Genomic DNA, 19,673 nt, shown 5'->3' with positions numbered 1-19,673 from the left:
CACCTATGCCTCCCCCATCCTCCGTGTCCACCAAAGCTGCATCTGTGACAGCAGTGTCACTCCAACTTCTCGATTCAGGCAATTATGACACCAGACTTTCTTCTACCCCTGTTGCCCTATCAGAGAAGGACTCTAAGTTGTGTGTTATTGCTGTAACAGGCCATTCAGCGTTGACGGTTTTCAACATCGGATCTGATAATCAGTTTGCCCCTTCTGTGACTATATAGGGGGCTTGAAGAACTGTGCCTCACTATTCTTTGACTTCGTTCAAGTAATACTGAAGCATTATAGGACTTGCAGATCTCTCGGGCTCTTCGGCATATTCCTCTGCAACTTGATTCTTCACTTAAACTTGAGACATGTCATGACTAGGGGCTACTTTGAAAGGACGGAAGTGGATGATAAGCACACCAGCTCTGTAACATCAGCTGGACCACAGTTCTGTATGGTCAATTAGTGAGGATCCAGTCCCTTTCCTCCAAAGGAGTCCTAAGTAATTTGCCCAGTGGTTCCCTTCACTTGTCACTCATTCACAGTATTCACGATCTGTAGCTCCGTTCACAATTTAGTCTTGTCATGGGCACGGTCCACTTCCTACTGCTCTCAGTTAATGCTATTGATTGTCAGTGCAGGTTACTCTCCTGTGGCATGGGTTAGGAGTGCCTGTGCTTGTCCTTGCTGTTCACTAACCCTGCACAAATTGTCGGATTGAGCAAAACTCTGTTTTCCCTTGGACAAAACACTGGAAAGATAGAGGCGCCACAAGTCAGGGAAGCTTACCTACGTGAAGTGGCTTGACAGCGACTTTGTCCTGTGTCCTGACCACAGGAAAGGGTGATGGTGTGGGGCAGTAAAAGTAAGCACCAAAGAGTAGTAACCCTCCTAAGATCCGGTTAGCTGTGCCACGCTGTTCCAGGTCTTAGAAGCTGCTGCCTTTCTGGGTACAATCTCCTGCAATTCTTTTTTATTATTTTAAATATATTTTATATATTTTTTTAAAGCATTGGACGTAGCTGAATCAGTATTGTCCGTTCATATTTATTTTCTAATTTTGATTGCAATCATTTTAAAAGGAAAATCTGTTTAAAAGAAAATTACTTTTCATACTGTCTAATGTAATATGTTCAAAAATAAAAGGAACAACTTCAGTTTTTAGAAATGCTCTATGATGCTACACATTGGCAGAGATGGTCAATGCTTTCAGTAAAGATTACCTTGATGGTGAACCCTGATTCCAAAAAATCACTTCTTTATTTGAAACCTTTTTGTGAAGGAGGAATAGTGAGGTTGTCTGAGCGTTTTACATTGCTTCAAGTTTGTTCCTTCCTGTTTTGCAGCTCTGCAGACCCCCGCGGTCATTTTGACACTCTGGCCTGGGTTGAGCGGGTGGTGATCTTGGGATCTGCAAAACCAGCCACTGTCTCGGTTCGGCTTTCTGGTGAGTATTTACCTTTTTTCAGTAGCCTGCACTGCCGAGTCTTTAACCGAAGGGAGGGAGATTCATGCCCTTTTAAATTGGCACTAGAAGGGTGCAACCATTTTCTCCTTTCACCCCAATCCTGGGACATCTTGCAAGTTCTGTATGGCCTAATTCCACCTCTGCACTGATGAGGTCTGTAACTGATCAGTGTGATCTGCCTCTTTTTACCTATGCTTTTCTCCAGTCACTCCTTTTATATTTCAGTGATCTACATTTAACCTTTTCTGTGACCCCTCCATATTAATGTCCTTTCTTAGTCGCCATAATTTCTACCTTGTTGCTTTCCCCTTCTTGCATACCTTTCTTGCCTCTTAATTTGCTGTCATTTATTTGTATTTACTGCAGCAACCGAAACCTGAATAAAAAATAAGGTTCATAGGAACAGTTGAACAGTATGTAGTGTGTTATAAGCATGGGAACCTACTGAGTATGTTCTGGTTATTAATCGGTGATAGGGGTTTTACATAGATAGACAGTATGAACATGTCTTATTTATATACATTTACAATGTCCGGTTTAGTGAAGAGCGCTTGGGGTGTAGATGTTGACGATGTCCTAACATTTGGTGATCCTCGAGAGCAGTCTTGATGCTGGTTAGCGGAACGCATCTTTCAGATGGGGGAGAGCTCCAATGTAGGAATGCCAGTAAGTAGAAGGGCCAAAATCAGGAAGCCTCACAAATTGGGTTGGGGTAGACTAGGGTTTAACATTCCATGAACGAAAATTACAAGTTAAAACTTACCTGCAAAGAAGAGGCAGTTTTTGGAAGAATTATTAAGGCTTTGAAGATCAGAATCAATAACTTATAGCAGGTTGTTCTTAGCTGACAGCTAGGAGTGTGTTTGGACAGATTGATGGGACCCTTGTGGCACATTTCAGTGCTCTATCTAACCGGGAAAAAGAGTACACACGAGCTCAACTAGAAGACAGTTGTGATAGTAAAGTAGAACTTGCTGAATATTGGTGACTTCTACATGTGAAAGGAAATGTGTAGACACATTTTTCAAATAGGCAGTAGTTGCAATGTGGCTGTGTCATGTTCATGGAAGCTTTGCCATGGATAAGGAGATTTCTGGTTCACAGTGTGTGAGGTAGTATGTCTGGGAGAACTAGATAGGGTAAAGCAGGTATGCAGGTGCTGAAGAGGTAGTAAAGTAGATTATTTTAGTTTTAGTTGAATTAGCCTAAGGTGATCATATCAGTGGCATTTGACTGTGAGGCAGTTGGAAATTTGGGTTTGCAGGTTTTTAGTGAAAATTGGGTTAAAAACAAAAGTTGGGTTTCATCTGCATAGAGATAATGAGAAATTGGTGTAAGTTATGAGTTGTCTGGGAGGCTGAGATATACAGTGAGACGAAACACTGCTAAAGAGTTTTACAGAAAATGGGAGTAGGGAGACAAGTTTTTTTTTTAAAAACCTTTATTTAACATTTGCAATCAAATACAGACAAGGGCCTACAACCCCCAGGGCTGGCCGCTAAGCGTTTCAGTACGGTATTACAGTCCAATTTCAAACCCGCCTCCCTTGGGAGCATAGGAACTCCATCCACAAAGCGCATCGGTTGCAAAGGCAGTTCAATTCGGAAATAGGCTGGGAGGTTTTCATTTTACAATAGTAAGTAGAAAGGATCAGGTGTCGTACAGTGTCTCGGATCACAAAGGGGGGCGAGCAAAAGAACCACGTGTCCAAAATAAGCTCGCTATAATGTAAGTCTACGGCGTTAAGACATACGGCTTCAGGATAAACTAGCACATTATTATTCGTCTACGCCATCATTATTGTCCGCCCCATAGCACCAAAACCTCAGAAAAGTCAAGGTACAGATGTAGAAACAAGGATGTATGAAAGCCGAACCCACTACACTAATCCGGAAAAGGAAAAAGAAGAAAAGACAAGGGAAGAGAAGAAAGAAAAGAGGCCATAGAACAAAAATAAAAACGAACACCCATCCCCACACCCCCCCCACCCTGCACCCCTGCTGATGACTACGGCCACCCCCCTCGCAGCGTGCCTGTCGCCCAGTAACCAGAACCCGAAATTTAGAAGAAAGGAAAAGACAAAGAACCCCACTCGATGAGGGAAATCGGAGGAGGGCATATTTCTACGGACTCCCGGTCTCCTTCCCCCGTCGTAGCCAGCCCCGCCCCGGACTCCGTTAGGTCAATAAAACAATCCCGTTAAACATAGTGCCACAATGAGAGACCCAGATAAAATCTCAACCCTGGCCCCGTCGATCAAATTCACTGAAATCGTCAATTAAGGAAAGCCCATTCCACAAAATACTGCAAAAGTCTGCAGAAAAGGAGTACACAGATGAGAAAAGAACGGCAGGTCCCAATGTAGATGGCTGGTACCAATGTTGCCCCTCCCTGCCTTCGAATCCAAGCTTTACCCCATCCGCCATCTTGAAGGACCGACAGGGGAGGGGAGTCGACATGGTCCGAAACAGCAAAAGATAGAAAGTAGAAAGTTCCAAAATGGGGACGACATGTAAATGTTCCGAGGGATACACAATCGGGGGTTCCAACGGTTCCATTGGGTGACCAGGTACAGTACAATCAGGTAGATCCATTACAATAGGGGCAAACCCTGCTTCCAGCGCCGGGTCAAAATACGTCTCCGAAACATCTATTGAAAAGCGGGCTGGTTGCCGGGTAGCGGGTGTTGAGTCAGGATCCGGTCTCGGGCCTGTGAGTCCATCCGTCGCAGACAACAAACTGCAAGTCTGCACTTCAATAGTCCCCTTAAGTGCCATGAGTGCCTCCAGCACCGTTCGCAATGACGGACCAGTTCGAGCCTGCTCCGCTAGATGCCTTTCGTCCTCCAACATGGTGGTCCCCACGGAGAGGCGCCATCTCCGGGGCAAAATTAGGCGGAGCCAGGAGTAAGCCATGAGGGACTGACGGTTAGCGAGCAGTAGTACGCAGCGAGGCACCGACCCGGGGGAATGGGCGATGTGAATGCCAAACCCCCGGTCAGGGACCCCCGCGACACAGCACCGTGCGTCACTCGTCACCTCACCTACTGTAGGGCACCAGGCAGCTGTTGGTAGCAGAACAATCAAAGAAGTCCGAGTGCTCCAGAGACCGGACCCAACCACATTCAGCAGTCTGTTGTTATTCAGCTCGGACCCGGCAGAGCCAGCACTCGAGACCCCGGCTTCCCTGCTGGGTTAGGCCTCAATGCGACACTCGACGTAGCTCCGCAACGGCGGAGAGACTCCGGGATTGCACCCCTGGAATGCGGGTCGGATCACACACACGGATCCGGTGCAGGTAATCAGGATAAGCAACAGGATAATAGAGCGAAGGACGGAGGTCAGCGGAGCCGGGAGACTATGCGGCCATCTTGGTTGGTGTCGTAGCTCCTCCGACGGGGAGACAAGTTTGCAGCTGTTGATGGGTCTATTTTTTGTAGAGGTATTTCCTGATCAGTTATAAAGCAAATCCCTATAGGTAACGGTGTTAGATGTGTTGTTTAAAGGTGAAGTCATGGGTTTTATGATTTGAGCATGGACTAGGCCAAACGATTCACATGATGGAGACACAACTTCGAGTGTGGGTCTTTGTTCAGCAGATGTGTACCATTTTGCTTCTATTCACCACTCTTCTTCTCTAGGTGGGGTGCTAGTTAAAAGCTTTTGAATATCTTGCAGTGATCTTTAGGTGGGACAGAAACATGTCTAAGCTATTTAGCATTTCTATAAAGCCTGAACTTCACAACATTTTTCAAGGAATAGTCTAATAGCAAGGAATTTGTAGGCACTAGTCCACAGTGTGGTAGATCTTGACCAACTAGATTTATATTTCCTTAGTTCAAGAAATAGTGCATATGTGATATTTTAAATGCATTCTGTCATGTGGTTTATGTCTTGGTGATAATCAGGAAGTGTTCCATCGTTCGGCAAAGGTTTGTAAATTTACTGTGCATTTTAATCTAGTCCACTGCTGCATACTTTGTATAAACCATAGCTAAAGTTTTTTCTACATTCACCAAGAGGGCACTGTTTACCAAACCTTCGCCTAGCAAAGCACATCACACCAGTGCTCCAACCTTGTCACTGGCTCCCTGAGGTCACAAGACCAATCTGTGGATGGGCCCTTTGAGCAATGCAATCACTCATCCTTCATTCAAGTAAAGCTCCAGTGATACTGAACAGACATGTCTGTTCTAGACTCCTGTAGGAAAGGGCCCCTTTTTCACATTGTCCCCTTCACTTTTTGCCAGTATTTGATGTGATTTTGACTGGGAGTTGTAGGAGGTTGGCTCTGCATATTCTATATCAAAGTAAGGTTTAGTATGCACAGTCTAGTGAATTCCCAAAGGGATGCAGAGGCTAAAGTAGATGATACATTACTCTCTTTGTGGTAATGTGGGCAAGCAGTAAGGCTTTATCAGAGGTCAGTGTTAAGCATTTATTGTACAAATGATGTCACACACTCGGAGACTGAACTCTGACCAATTTGTTTTGTCCAAAAATATTATTTAGTTGTATTTTGTTCTAGAACCAAACCAGGCCTGGTACAGGTAAGTGTAATAGTACTTTGCAAGAAAAATACAGTTAAATACAGTTTGGATGCAGTTTAATGCAATTGGATTGGTTACAGGTAAATCACTTGTTCATAAAACAATGGGAATTACTTTTCAGATTACTTGGTACTTTTCCAACTCCACACTTCAAATATTTTTCACAGAAAAGCAGTCAAGGCAATCCTATGGAAGGGAAATTGAGTTATGAGTTGAACAGTAAGTACTCAGTTTAGGGAGTTGGTTTTATAAGGTTAGAATCAGAGTTCCCCCAGGGCCAAGGATACACTCTCAAATCACCCTTAGCGGCATTAGGGCGGCCGGGTGAAGAGTGCTGAGGCCCAGTGATATCCAGTGGGGAATAGGGGGCCTCCGGTTGGTGGCTGCTCACGTGCAGGCCACAAGGTTGAGGGAGCAAAGCTCCTGGACTTAAGCTCAGGGCAAAAGGGAGTTCAAGTAAGCACTGAAAGTGCACCCAGTGGCACTAGGGCGTTTGGGTGCAGGTTGCTGTTTTGGCGTCAGGTGCCCTGTTACTTTCAGTGAGGATTGTCCGGTTTGAACAAACACTGCAGGCTCATCCACGAAGATCCACTGGAGGCGACCCCTGGTTGGAGAGGTATGTTGGGATGCCATTGGTGAACCACCCAAGGCCATGGGGCATCAGGTGCAGGGGTCCCTTTTGGCGTCATAATCTACTTATCGGCTCCGGTCTGGGGGGATCATCCAGAAAGGGGCTGCAGGCGTCATTGGGAGACTCTTGGTAGGTCAGGGATCACCAGATCCCAGGCCAGGATCGCCGGGGATACCTCCTTGTGGTGTTGGGCCACTCTAACTCAAGCTGTGGGAGTCGGTTGCAGACTGACGGATTTGGCTGTTGGTGAGCAAATCCGGTGCTCACGGGAGACTGTCTGGTTGGGAAAGGCAGGGCAGGTCCTCTGGGTTCTTGGGGGCTACAGGGATCATGCATCTGTACCCTCCCCACTGGTATAGTGCACCCCGATAGAGCAGCGGCTGACCTATGCCAGGGCAGTGGGTTGCAGGCATGGCACACAGGTATATTTATTTTACAATTTCCAGGAAAGGAAGGTAACAGTTCAGTGCATGAGTCAAATGGGAGTATAAAACAAATAGGGATCACATAACAAGGCCAGTTATAAATCCTAGGGGTCGGCAAAGAATGGGCTAGTAACTGATACATAGCGACATAGGAGGGGAGCAAATGATGTGCCATGTCGACTCTTCACTTTGTTCTGCACCAGAACACACAGCCTGCAATTGTATACATACATATATACACATACACACAGGGCCTCTAAGGGTGGCACAATAAGTGCTGCAGCCCTTAAAGGCCTTCCCTGGCCACAGTGCCCTTAATACCCATGGTACCTTTTACAAGGGACTGACATGTAGCCAGAGAAGTGCCAATTGGGGCTACAAGGTACAGTTTTGGGAAAGAACACTGGCCCTGGGAACCTGATTGGCAGGGACTCAGGGCACATCAAGTCAAAGTGCATCAATAGTCTGGCAAAAAGTGTGGGGGGGGGTTTACTGCAACAGAAACCCAGCTTCCTCCACCGACTCCTACGGCCCGAGTTCGAGTGGCCCAACACCACAAGGAGGTCTCCCCGGTGAACCTGACCTGAGATCTGGTGATCTCTGACCTGCTTCAAATCTTCAATCGACGCCTGCAGCCCCTTTCTGGAGGATCCCACTCCCCCCCCCCCCTCCCATCTCCCCCCCCCCCCCCCCCCCCCCCCCGACCAGAGCCGGTAAGAAAAACCTGACGCCTAAAGACATGCCTGCACACGATGTCCCACAGCCTTGGGTGGCCCAATCAATGGTGTCCCAGCATCCCCAGGCATCCCAACTTAACTCTCCAACCTGTGGTCGCCTAATGAAGATCTTTGTCCCAGAGCCTGCAGTGTTTGTTGAAACCGGAGAATTCCCATTGTAATTAACATGGCACCGACGCCAAACCAGCAACCTGCACCTGGCCACCCCTGTGCCGCTGTGGGTTCACCTTTTGTGCGAAATCCGATCCCTCTTCGCCCTGAGCCTAAGCTCCCAAAACCTTTTGGCCTGCTCATGAGCAGCCACCAACTGGAGGCTCCCTATCCCCATTGGATAACATTAGGTCTCAGCACTCTGCACCCAGCCGCCCTAGTGCACCCGAGGGTGCTTTGGAAGTGCATCCTTGACCCTGGGGATCCCTTGTTCTAACCCCAGAACACCAACTCTCAAACCTAAGTACTTACCGTTAAACTGATAACCTGGTTTTCTCCCAAAGGACTGCATTGACTGCTTTCTTGTGAAAATTGTTTTAAGTGTGAAGTTGGTTTGTATGAAACTGCATATGTATAAAAACATACCTAGTTACGTTTTATCTAAGAAATCTAGGTATGTAGGTAGTAGAACTAGTAACTTAAAAAGTGATCTGAAAAGTAGCGTACAAAGTAATCTAAAAAGTAACTAAAAATGTATTCCAATTGTTTTACGAACAAGTGACTTGCCTGTAATCAATCTAGTTGAATAAAACTGCATTCAAACTATATTTACCTGCATTATTCTTGCAACATATTATATCGGATAGAGACTACTAGCTTCAGATTCCTTCACGTAGAATCATCCCCAGGTGTGAGACTGGATCCGGAAACTTTTGTTGCCACAGCATCCTTGCATGCCGGGTCGACATCACGTGACTCCACTCCAGGTGTCGTCCGCGCTCGGGACGTCAGTGAGGTCACATAAGACCCCTCCTATCGCGCCTATGTCAATTTTTCCTTTTACGCATGCAACGCGGATCCGGTACTTGCTTCGGGCCTGTTTCGGGCCCACTTTTTCTCCATTTCTTTGGTGGAACAGTGTGCGAATGCCTTCGGGCTTCAAAACTTGTACATTTTGTGGGCGTTTTATGTTGGCGACTGACCCGCACCTCATTTGTGTGTGGTGTCTGAGGGAGGATCACGGCACCACCGACTGGGAGGCCTGTCAACAGTTGTAGCCAAAGTCGCGGCGGGAGCACCGCATGAAACTTATCTCGGTGCGCCTCTACAGGTCGAAGTCCTCCCCTCAATCTGCTTCGGCGGACGGCTTCAGGTTCGGCCATGGTAGTCGTCCTCGACCTTTTCCGATGTCACGTGAGCATCGATCCCCGGTGGGTAAGTGTCGCAGTTTGTCCCCGGGGGCTGGTTTCCGGCCTGCCGGGGGCATGGACTTTCCGCGGGTGATGCGGCCCCGCGTGTCGTCCTATCCACCGTTTCCCGGTGTTGGGGCGTCGAGAGTACAAATGGAGACATACGCGGTGGCTTTGCAGGCCTCGCTGGCGTCGCCGCCCCCTTCCCCTCCTGAGGCGTCGGCGGACCCCTCGCCTTGCCCAGGGCCCTCCGCGGCGCCGCCGGTGGCTCTGGCCCTGGCTTCGACTGGTTCGGATCCAGGCTTGGAGGATGTGGTGGTGTTGGGGTGCGGCTCCTCTGGGGCACCTCCTTCAGGCCACGGCATCTCTGCCTAGTCGCAAACTCCTGCGGGAGTCCCTGTGGTGTTGTGGGAGGTCGCTGGGGCTCGGGTTGCATCCCGAGCCCCTCTTGGTCCTTTGACAAGGTGTTCCTGTCTAAGGCTGAGGGGACGCCGCTACAGCGCCAGCGGCGGTCGGACCGTGCAGAGCCACAGGGGTTGGTGGACCCTCCTCGACCCGCTGCAGGTCGAGGCCGGGTGGGGACCCCTCGTCCCTCTCCTGGCCCCTCTCATACCTCCATACAGGCGGCTGCCTTGATAGAGGGCGAGTCGGAGGTTGGATCTTCCCTGGCACTGCCATGCGGGTTGCCGAGCGATCTCCGCCTCATTCTGGGCTGTGGCTGGCGGAGGGCTAAGTGTCACTCCCCAGGCCCGTCTTGTTCCCCCACACAGGTGGCTACCTCAGCGGGGGTCGGGTCGGGCCGACCCGAGCTCCACTCCGGTCTCCACTCCGATCTCCGGTGCGGGGTGACTTGGAGGACCCTTGTCCGGTGACCCCCGATGGTGTCGACACCCTGCCTCGGGCGGCGGACTCTACGGCTCCGTGCAGGAGTCTTACTGCGGATTCGTCTTTGGAAGCTCTTTCTTCTCCGGAGGCAGCCTGTATATTGGCATTGCCCTCCCCGGAGACTGATCGCCGTGTGGTGTCTTTTTCACCGGTGTCTAAGGGCGGCTCCCTGCCTTTCCTGAGGCATAGGTGTTAGTCGGAAGAGCGGGAGGTACCTCATTCTTCGGCTCCTTCTGACTTCCAAGTTTGGCCATTGCCCATCCCGCTTGGCCTCGGGACCGCCGCCTTAGTTTGCAGCCATCGCCCACGGAGGAGCTGCTTTCCCCACCGCGGGGCCCTACGGAGGCGGATGCGGCCTTCGTTCACGCGGTGTGCGCGGCTGTGGGCATCCTGCGTATGGGTGACACGCTGGCTCACTTTCCGGCGGACCATCTATTGGAGGTCCTCCACCAAGGCTCTGGTGGGAGGGAAATCTTGCTTCCCTTTGAAGGTTCCCTCCTTTCTTCCTTGACGGGGGCTCCCATTCGTCCTGCCTCAGGGGACCCCCGGTGTCTCAGCATCTCCTGCACTGACGCCTCCCGGCGCCGCATGACCTGGCGTGCCTTTCCCTCCACCCCTCTGCCTCCAGTCCTCTTTTGCGAACTGCTTTTCCCTCCCTGCCACCGCTGTTGACCCCACCTTCCCGAGAGGCCAACTGGCTGGACTCTTGGGGGCGCAACATGTTCGCCTTGACCAGCGGGCCCTGAACACCTTGTGCGTCCTGGCTCATGCCTCCTCCTGTTTGTGGGACTCTGCTGAGTCTCTCGAATCCGCAGCGTCCCAGGAGGGTGGTCAGGTGGATTTAAGGCATCATGCGTTGGATGGCCGGGAGCTTGCGGCGTTTATTCGCTGCTCCGCTCTGGACATCTCAGGTGCTGGCCCGGGCATGGCTTCCTCGGTCGCTCTCCGTCGCCATGCTTGGCTTTGGGCTGGAGTATTCCCTGAGAATATTCAGGAGCGACTCATCGACCTTTTCTTTGATGGCAGCCTGTTGTTCCATGCCACGGCCAACTCTGCCGTCCAGAGGCTCTTGGTAGGGTGCGTCCTCCTCCTCCGCCTTACTCTCCTCCTCCGTCCCCTCCTCAGTGACTCCTGAGTTGGGTTGATTCTGGGCTTTCTTAGGCCACTTGTTCTGGCTGTAGAGTGCGTTTCTGAGCATTTCGCCCTGCTTTGGGACTTTGGCATTGTTGGCTGCTGGACGGCCCCTTTGTTGATCATGTGTGTTGGAATTGTTGTGCAGATTTGGCCCTGAGATTAGGCCTTCTGCTTGCTTGGACTGCTTGTCAAGCCTTTCGCGGGGGTGTTTTGTTCCCTGTGGCTCTTTTGTTTTTCCTCTGCTGGGGACGTTCTTCCAAAGAGGGCTCCCATATTTTGGGACTTATCGTACCCTAGTTGGGGTAGTGGTAGCTGTCATATGGCTTGCGCTCTGCTGGAGGGTTCTGGTGCCTTCGGGTGTCTGTTCTCCATGGCGGTTGTGTGGGTTGCTTTGCTCCTTGAGGTCGTGTGTGCTGCCACTCGTAGTGGTGTGCCCGGGCAGCTCCTCTTCTCCCTGCTCCTACCCTGAGGTCTGGGATGACCCTATGTTCTCCCTTGCCAGACGCCGCCTACTCGGCCTTCCTGGGGCCTCGGGCTGTTCTTCTTGTGTTTGGCGACTTTTGACTGCCAGCCCTGTTCTGGCTGGCAAGTTGTTCTCCTCCTGGAGTGGGTTCGCCTTCTTTTCCGTCGTTTCCTAGGGTCTTCTAGGCTTCTTCTGCTTCTTCCTCCCTTCCTGTCTTGGCATTGGGCGGGAACTTTGTTGCCTTGTGGGGCAGTGGGGTGCTTCGGCCACTCAGACCTTGCCCTTGGTTCCTCTTCAGCTTTCTTCTCCCTCCTACATCCTTTTGGGGTCGGTGGGGATCTGCTTGGAGGGTTCTCCTCGCCTGGCAGGGACTAGGTTCTACCTGGTCCACAGATCTGGTTCCCTGTGGGGCCCTCTGCTGTGTATTAGCTGTTGGGGTCCTTTCGCTGTCCCTCCTTCCCAGGAGGTATTGCTAGGGTATCTATTCTACATGAAGGAATCTTCAGCTAATAGTCTCTATCAGATGTACGAGTTACTTACCTTCGGTAACGATGTATCTGGTAGAGACGAATCTAGGCGCAGATTCCTTCACAGCCCGCCCATCCTCCCCTAGTCTGCGAGGACCCTTGGGTTGGTTTTTGGTACTCACTTCCGGTAGGGGTCTGTTCTTTACGGCTGGCTCCGTCTGGGGTCGGTTCATTCCTCCTTTGGAGGATGGGGTCCCGGTGTTTCGGTGCCCTGCTGCTCTGGCTACTCCAGGTTTGGGGGGGTTGCTTTCTATCCTTGTCCTCCCTCCCCTCCCTTCCTTCCATTGCCATCCTCTGATTAAGGGCCCTCTGGCCATGTATTGCCCTTGTCCCTTGTGGGTGGTTGCCCTTTATGTTGGGGTGGCTTGGAGGTTTGTTGTTCCTTGTCTGTGTTAGGACTGGCCCCCTTCCTTGCTCAGGATGGGGGAGGTGGGTTTTTTACATGTACCATATCCTTATGCATGTTCCTTGCCTCCGGGGCACAGTGGTGGTAGGCTGTCCTATGTGCTGGAAGGGTGGTTGTGCAGGGCTCTGCTCACTTCTTCTTTCCCTGCCTTGGGTTCTGCGGTGTGATACTACTGTGTGTGGTGTTGTTAGTCACCTTTTCTTTCCACATTTTCTGCTTTTCGCCCACTGTTCCCATGCTTCCACAGTTTATCTGGTGGTTCCGCGTTGTGGTGGGGAAAAGTTCTCCGAAGAAAACTGACGTAGGCGCGCTGGGGCGAGTCTTATGTAACCTCGCTGACGTCACGTGCGCGGACGATGCCTGGGCGGAGTCGCTTGATGTCGTCCCGTCCACGGCGCACAGGGATGCTGTGGCAAAAAAAATTCCGTATCCAGTCTCATGCCTGGGGATGATTCACATGAAGGAATCTGCGGCTAGAATCGTCTCTACCAGATACATAGTTACCGAAGGTAAGTAACTCGTACTACACTTACCTCTACCAGGCCTGACTTGGTTCTAAGAAATAAAATACAACTAAATAATATTTGTATGCAAACAAATTGGTCAGAGTTCAGTCTTTGAGTGTGTGACCTCATTTATTGCCTGAGTGTGCATAATACATATTTAACACTACCCTCTGATAAAGCCTTACTGTTCGCACTCACTACCACACATAGAGAGTGAGGTGTGATCTACTTTTACCTCTGCCTACCTTTGGGGTTCCACTGGACTCTGTGCACACTGTTATAGTGTATACAGAGCCAGCCTCCTACAAGCATGTGTCATCCTTGGCCAGTGAGATGACTATTTGGGTGTCATCTGCGTAGTCCAGGAAAAGCCCAAACTCTTAATTATACCGGCTAAAGATGTAATGCAAATATTAAATAAAGTTGGGCTGAGCGAGGACCCTTGAGGGACCCCGCATGGGAAAGAGGAAGGATGACGGGCAAGTTCATCCAGCCGGACAGGCTGCTGTCTGTCCGATAGGAAAGATTCTAGTAAATTCCAGGCCTGACCAGTGATATTGATTTCATCAGACTTTCCAGCAGCAGACGAGGATTTACAGTATCAAAAGTTGCTGGGAGGTAAAGCAGGAGAAGGTCTGCGCACCTGCCTGATCTCTGCGGTAGCCTTGAACAAAGCAGTTTCTGTGCTGCATCCACTGAGGAAACCAAACTGGGTGGTGTCTAGGTGATTATTGGATTGAATGCGTTCCATCAGCCGGATGTTCATGATTTTTTCTATGATCTTTGAAGGCGGGGAAGACAGAAGATAGAACGAACGATAGCTGCTGGGATCTTTGCTAATAGGAGAGATGGTAAAGCCAGTGATATTGATCATAAAGTTTTGAAGTTGTCTTATTATTACCATCTTTTTCAGTCTGGGTCGAACTGGTGAGTTGGTGACAGCATTAATTACTTGGTGTCCTAGCATGGTTTCTTTAGTAAAGGTACTACTAGATCTCTTTTGAAGACTGCTAATCGCGAGCTGATAAGTATATTTTTGAGAACGCAAGCATCTAAAGTAGATATTTTTGGTTTGAAATTGGAAAGTCATTCAAAGGAATTTGGTAATCAATAGGTTTTAAGGAGAGGTGGTGAACCAGCAGTAGTGGGTATAGTGAAGAAATAAGAGTTACTAAAGAGCATGTCTGCTAAAGAAAAAACAATATTATAGTTTCACTTTAGGTTATAATTGGGCAAACGTTATCCACGAAATGGCTGTTAAAGCATGTGCATAGTACTTGGGAGGCTGGTGTTGCATTATGTGGTATAAGACTGATTACTAATGGACTGCATTATTTTAATTAAGGATCTGGATTGATTGGATATTTTCTCAATTGAGAAGGCCTGCGTGTATTGTTTTGCTGTTGACTGTTTTGTAAGGTTTAGTTATGAAATATAATTCATCTTAACTGTGGGTTTGTGATGGTTGCTCCATCTCGCCTATAGTCTGCGGCTGCACCAGATTTGTTTTCGTTTTTTCTGTTCCTGTTTAAACAGGAGAAAAGAATGAGTTTGATTCTTGACTAGAGTTTATGTACTGTGCTTGCCAATAATGTCACACTTGACTGTGGAATTAGTGAAACTAGATAATTGAACCGTTCCTGGCGTTAAGACTTGCAGAGATGACCCGTCATATTAAATGATTACTGGGCAATATTATTTCGTTGTCATTGTTGCATGAGTGAGGTCTTTTGGGTATACTTTTGTGAATTCAACAAGACATTGATAGGGTGTAATGTTCTCTAAGTCCAAGACAAAAAAGTGTGCATTCCAGGAGGGACGTTTTACATTAGGTGGGTTTATTTCAATGAATCATTTCCCATATCTGCAAGGATAGATTAATACAAAAATAGGGTAAAGGGAGGTCTGAATTTTTAACCAGAGTTCTCTTATGAGGCAGCAATTGTATGCACAAATCGCACACTGTGCCGTTACAAATTGAATGAGTGTAAAGCTTTGATTAGCACGTGTTGCATGGCCTCCACTGTGATTCAGTGAGTGTGAGTTGCTACCGGCGGTGTGGGCTTGATGTTCTCTTGCAAAACTAGGTGATCTCAGTGACAGAAGTAGGGTGGTCTCCGACTTGTGTTGTGCTCTCAACCTTTGTTCCTAATTGAGGTGAGATTGGAAGGGGCTGTTGACGCTTGTTTCCTTCATAAACTCGGGGGTTCTGGACTATAGAGATTAAACATTTAAGGCACTAGTAGTATTGCTAAATGTCCATGGTAAACCCATTTGTATACTATTTTGGGTAAGAATATGTGTGTGGCTCTTGTGTAATGTAATGTATAGGCATTTATATAGCGCACTACTTACCCGGAGGGTCCCAAGGCGCTTCGACCGCTGCGAAACCCTTCCTGGCTTCCCTGAGAGATGGTCCCTTAATGGGTATCTCCAGGGTGAGACCAGGCATCCCCGGCGGTCTGGTGGGGCCGTTAGTGAAGATGAGGCAAGCTAATGCCCAGAGTTGCCGAGTGTGATCGCTGATCAGAGTGGGCACCGAGGCGAGAGAATTATCGAGTCCGCTGACCCTGGTCCCTGTGTTTGTGTGTGCGGCTCTGTGTGTGGCTCTGTGCGTGTGTGTGTGTGGCTCTGTGCGTGTGTGTGTGTGGCTCTGTGTGTGTGTGTGTGTGTGGCTCTGTGTGTGTGTGTGTGTGTGTGTGTGTGGCTCTGTGTGTGTGGCTCTGTGTGTGTGTGTGGCTCTGTGTGTGTGTGTGGCTCTGTGTGTGTGTGTGGCTCTGTGTGTGTGTGTGTGGCTCTGTGTGTGTGGCTCTGTGTGTGTAGCTCTGTGTGTGTGTGGCTCTGTGTGTGTGTGGCTCTGTGTGTGTGTGGCTTTGTGTGTGTGTGGCTTTGTGTGTGTGTGGCTTTGTGTGTGTGTGGCTCTGTGTGTGTGTGGCTCTGTGTGTGTGTGGCTCTGTGTGTGTGTGGCTCTGTGTGTGTGTGGCTCTGTGTGTGTGTGGCTCTGTGTGTGTGTGGCTCTGTGTGTGTGTGGCTCTGTGTGTGTGTGGCTCTGTGTGCGTGTGTGGCTCTGTGTGCGTGTGTGGCTCTGTGTGCGTGTGGCTCTGTGTGCGTGTGGCTCTGTGTGCGTGTGGCTCTGTGTGCGTGTGGCTTTGTGTGCGTGTGGCTCTGTGTGCGTGTGGCTCTGTGTGCGTGTGTGGCTCTGTGTGCGTGTGTGGCTCTGTGTGTGTGTGTGTGTGGCTCTGTGTGTGTGTGTGGCTCTGTGTGTGTGTGGCTCTGTGTGTGTGTGTGGCTCTGTGTGTGTGTGTGGCTCTGTGTGTGTGTGTGGCTCTGTGTGTGTGTGTGGCTCTGTGTGTGTGGCTCTGTGTGTGTGTGTGTGGCTCTGTGTGTGTGTGTGGCTCTGTGTGTGTGTGTGGCTCTGTGTGTGTGTGTGGCTCTGTGTGTGTGTGTGGCTCTGTGTGTGTGTGTGGCTCTGTGTGTGTGTGGCTCTGTGTGTGTGGCTCTGTGTGTGTGTGTGGCTCTGTGTGTGTGTGTGGCTCTGTGTGTGGCTCTGTGTGTGGCTCTCTGTGTGTGTGTGTGTGGCTCTCTGTGTGTGTGTGTGTGGCTCTCTGTGTGTGTGTGTGGCTCTCTGTGTGTGTGTGTGGCTCTGTGTGTGTGGGGGGGGCTCTGTGTGTGTTGGGGGGGGGCTCTGTGTGTGTGTGGGGGGGGGCTCTGTGTGTGTGTGGGGGGGGGGGCTCTGTGTGTGTGTGGGGGGCTCTGTGTGTGTGGGGGGCTCTGTGTGTGTGGGGGGCTCTGTGTGTGTGTGTGGCTCTGTGTGTGTGTGTGGCTCTGTGTGTGGTGTGTGTGGGGGGCTCTGTGTGTGTGTGTGTGGCTCTGTGTGTGTGGCTCTGTGTGTGTGGCTCTGTGTGTGTGGCTCTGTGTGTGTGTGGCTCTGTGTGGCTCTGTGTGTGGCTCTGTGTGTGTGTGTGTGTGGCTCTGTGTGTGTGTGTGTGTGGCTCTGTGTGTGTGTGGCTCTGTGTGTGTGGCTGTGTGTGTGTGTGGCTCTGTGTGTGTGGCTCTGTGTGTGTGGCTCTGTGTGTGTGGCTCTGTGTGTGTGGCTCTGTGTGTGTGGCTCTGTGTGTGTGGCTCTGTGTGTGTGGCTCTGTGTGTGTGGCTCTGTGTGTGTGGCTCTGTGTGTGTGTGTGTGGCTCTGTGTGTGTGTGTGTGGCTCTGTGTGTGTGTGTGGCTCTGTGTGTGTGTGTGTGTGGCTCTCTGTGTGTGTGTGTGTGTGTGTGTGTGTGTGTGTGTGGCTCTGTGTGTGTGTGTGTGTGGCTCTGTGTGTGTGGGGGGGGGCTCTGTGTGTGTGTGGGGGGGCTCTGTGTGTGTGGGGGGGGGGCTCTGTGTGTGTGAGGGGGGGGGCTCTGTGTGTGTGGGGGGGGGCTCTGTGTGTGTGGGGGGGGGCTCTGTGTGTGTGTGGGGCTCTGTGTGTGGGGGGGGCTCTGTGTGTGGGGGGGGCTCTGTGTGTGTGGGGGGGCTCTGTGGGGGGGGGGGCTCTGTGTGTGTGGGGGGGCTCTGTGTGTGTGTGTGGCTCTGTGTGTGTGTGTGTGTGTGGCTCTGTGTGTGTGGCTCTGTGTGTGTGTGTGGCTCTGTGTGTGTGTGTGTGTGTGTGGCTGTGTGTGTGTGTGTGGCTCTGTGTGTGTGGCTGTGTGTGTGTGTGTGTGGCTCTGTGTGTGTGGCTCTGTGTGTGGCTCTGTGTGTGTGTGTGGCTCTGTGTGTGTGTGGCTCTGTGTGTGTGTGTGGCTCTGTGTGTGTGTGTGTGGCTCTGTGTGTGTGTGTGTGGCTTTGTGTGTGTGTGGCTTTGTGTGTGTGTGGCTCTGTGTGTGTGTGGCTCTGTGTGTGTGTGGCTCTGTGTGTGTGTGGCTCTGTGTGTGTGTGGCTCTGTGTGTGTGTGGCTCTGTGTGTGTGTGTGGCTCTGTGTGTGTGTGTGGCTCTGTGTGTGTGTGTGGCTCTGTGTGTGTGTGTGGCTCTGTGTGTGTGTGTGTGGCTCTGTGTGTGTGTGTGTGGCTTTGTGTGTGTGTGGCTTTGTGTGTGTGTGGCTCTGTGTGTGTGTGGCTCTGTGTGTGTGTGGCTCTGTGTGTGTGTGGCTCTCTGTGTGTGTGTGTGTGTGGCTCTCTGTGTGTGTGTGTGGCTCTCTGTGTGTGTGTGTGTGTGGCTCTCTGTGTGTGTGTGTGGCTCTCTCTGTGTGTGTGTGTGGCTCTCTGTGTGTGTGTGTGTGTGTGTGGCTCTCTGTGTGTGTGTGTGTGTGTGTGGCTCTCTGTGTGTGTGTGTGTGTGTGGCTCTCTGTGTGTGTGTGTGTGTGTGTGGCTCTCTGTGTGGCTGTGTGTGTGTGGCTGTGTGTGTGTGTGGCTTTGTGTGTGTGTGGCTCTGTGTGTGTGTGGCTCTGTGTGTGTGTGGCTCTGTGTGTGTGTGGCTCTGTGTGTGTGTGGCTCTCTGTGTGTGTGTGTGGCTCTCTGTGTGTGTGTGTGGCTCTCTGTGTGTGTGGCTCTCTGTGTGTGTGTGTGTGGCTCTGTGTGTGTGTGTGTGGCTCTCTGTGTGGCTCTGTGTGTGTGTGTGGCTCTGTGTGTGTGGCTCTGTGTGTGTGGCTCTGTGTGTGTGTGTGTGGCTCTGTGTGTGTGTGTGTGGCTCTCTGTGTGGCTCTGTGTGTGTGTGTGTGTGGCTCTGTGTGTGTGTGGCTCTGTGTGTGTGTGTGGCTCTGTGTGTGTGTGGCTCTGTGTGTGTGTGGCTCTGTGTGTGTGTGTGGCTCTGTGTGTGTGTGTGGCTCTCTGTGTGTGTGTGTGGCTCTGTGTGTGTGTGTGTGGCTCTCTGTGTGTGTGTGTGGCTCTCTGTGTGTGTGTGTGTGTGTGGCTCTGTGTGTGTGTGTGTGTGGCTCTGTGTGTGTGTGTGTGTGTGTGTGTGGCTCTCTGTGTGTGTGTGTGGCTCTCTGTGTGTGTGTGTGGCTCTCTGTGTGTGTGTGTGGCTCTGTGTGTGTGTGTGTGTGTGGCTCTCTGTGTGTGTGTGTGGCTCTCTGTGTGTGTGTGTGGCTCTGTGTGTGTGTGTGTGGCTCTCTGTGTGGCTGTGTGTGTGTGTGTGGCTCTCTGTGTGTGTGGGGGGGGCTCTGTGTGTGGGGGGGGGGCTCTGTGTGTGGGGGGGGGCTCTGTGTGTGTGTGGGGGCTCTGTGTGTGGGGGGGGCTCTGTGTGTGTGTGGGGGGGCTCTGTGTGTGTGTGGGGGGGGCTCTGTGTGTGGGGGGGGGCTCTGTGTGTGGGGGGGGGCTCTGTGTGTGGGGGGGGGCTCTGTGTGTGTGGGGGGGCTGTGTGTGTGTGGGGGGGCTGTGTGTGTGTGGGGGGCTCTGTGTGTGTGGGGGGGGCTCTGTGTGTGTGGGGGGGGGGCTCTGTGTGTGTGGGGGGGGCTCTGTGTGGCTCTGTGTGTGTGTGGCTCTGTGTGTGTGAGTGTGTGGCTCTGTGTGTGTGTGTGTGGCTCTGTGGGTTTGTGTTACTATCCTTGTGGGGACTTGGGTGTGATAACACACTCACGCTGTGGGGACTTGATTGCACTGTGGGGACCTGAACCCAGGTCCCCACAAGGCACTGTCTTCTAA

General features: G+C 51.0%; 1 protein-coding gene across 2 annotated transcripts in view; it reads left to right on the top strand.

Moving 5' to 3' along the window:
- Positions 1-19,673, top strand: part of GANAB (glucosidase II alpha subunit) — a 300,835-nt gene that overhangs the window by 270,191 nt on the left and 10,971 nt on the right. For both annotated transcript variants that reach the window (XM_086938196.1, XM_086938195.1), the window contains one exon: positions 1,338-1,438. In XM_086938196.1, coding sequence (XP_086794322.1) covers positions 1,338-1,438 — 101 coding nt within the window. The remainder of the gene's footprint in view (positions 1-1,337; positions 1,439-19,673) is intronic.

Source organism: Lissotriton vulgaris, chromosome 9 (assembly GCF_964263255.1).
Source record: "Lissotriton vulgaris chromosome 9, aLisVul1.2, whole genome shotgun sequence".
NCBI classification, from domain to species: Eukaryota; Metazoa; Chordata; class Amphibia; order Caudata; family Salamandridae; genus Lissotriton; species Lissotriton vulgaris.
This window is presented reverse-complemented; position numbering and strand designations above follow the sequence as displayed.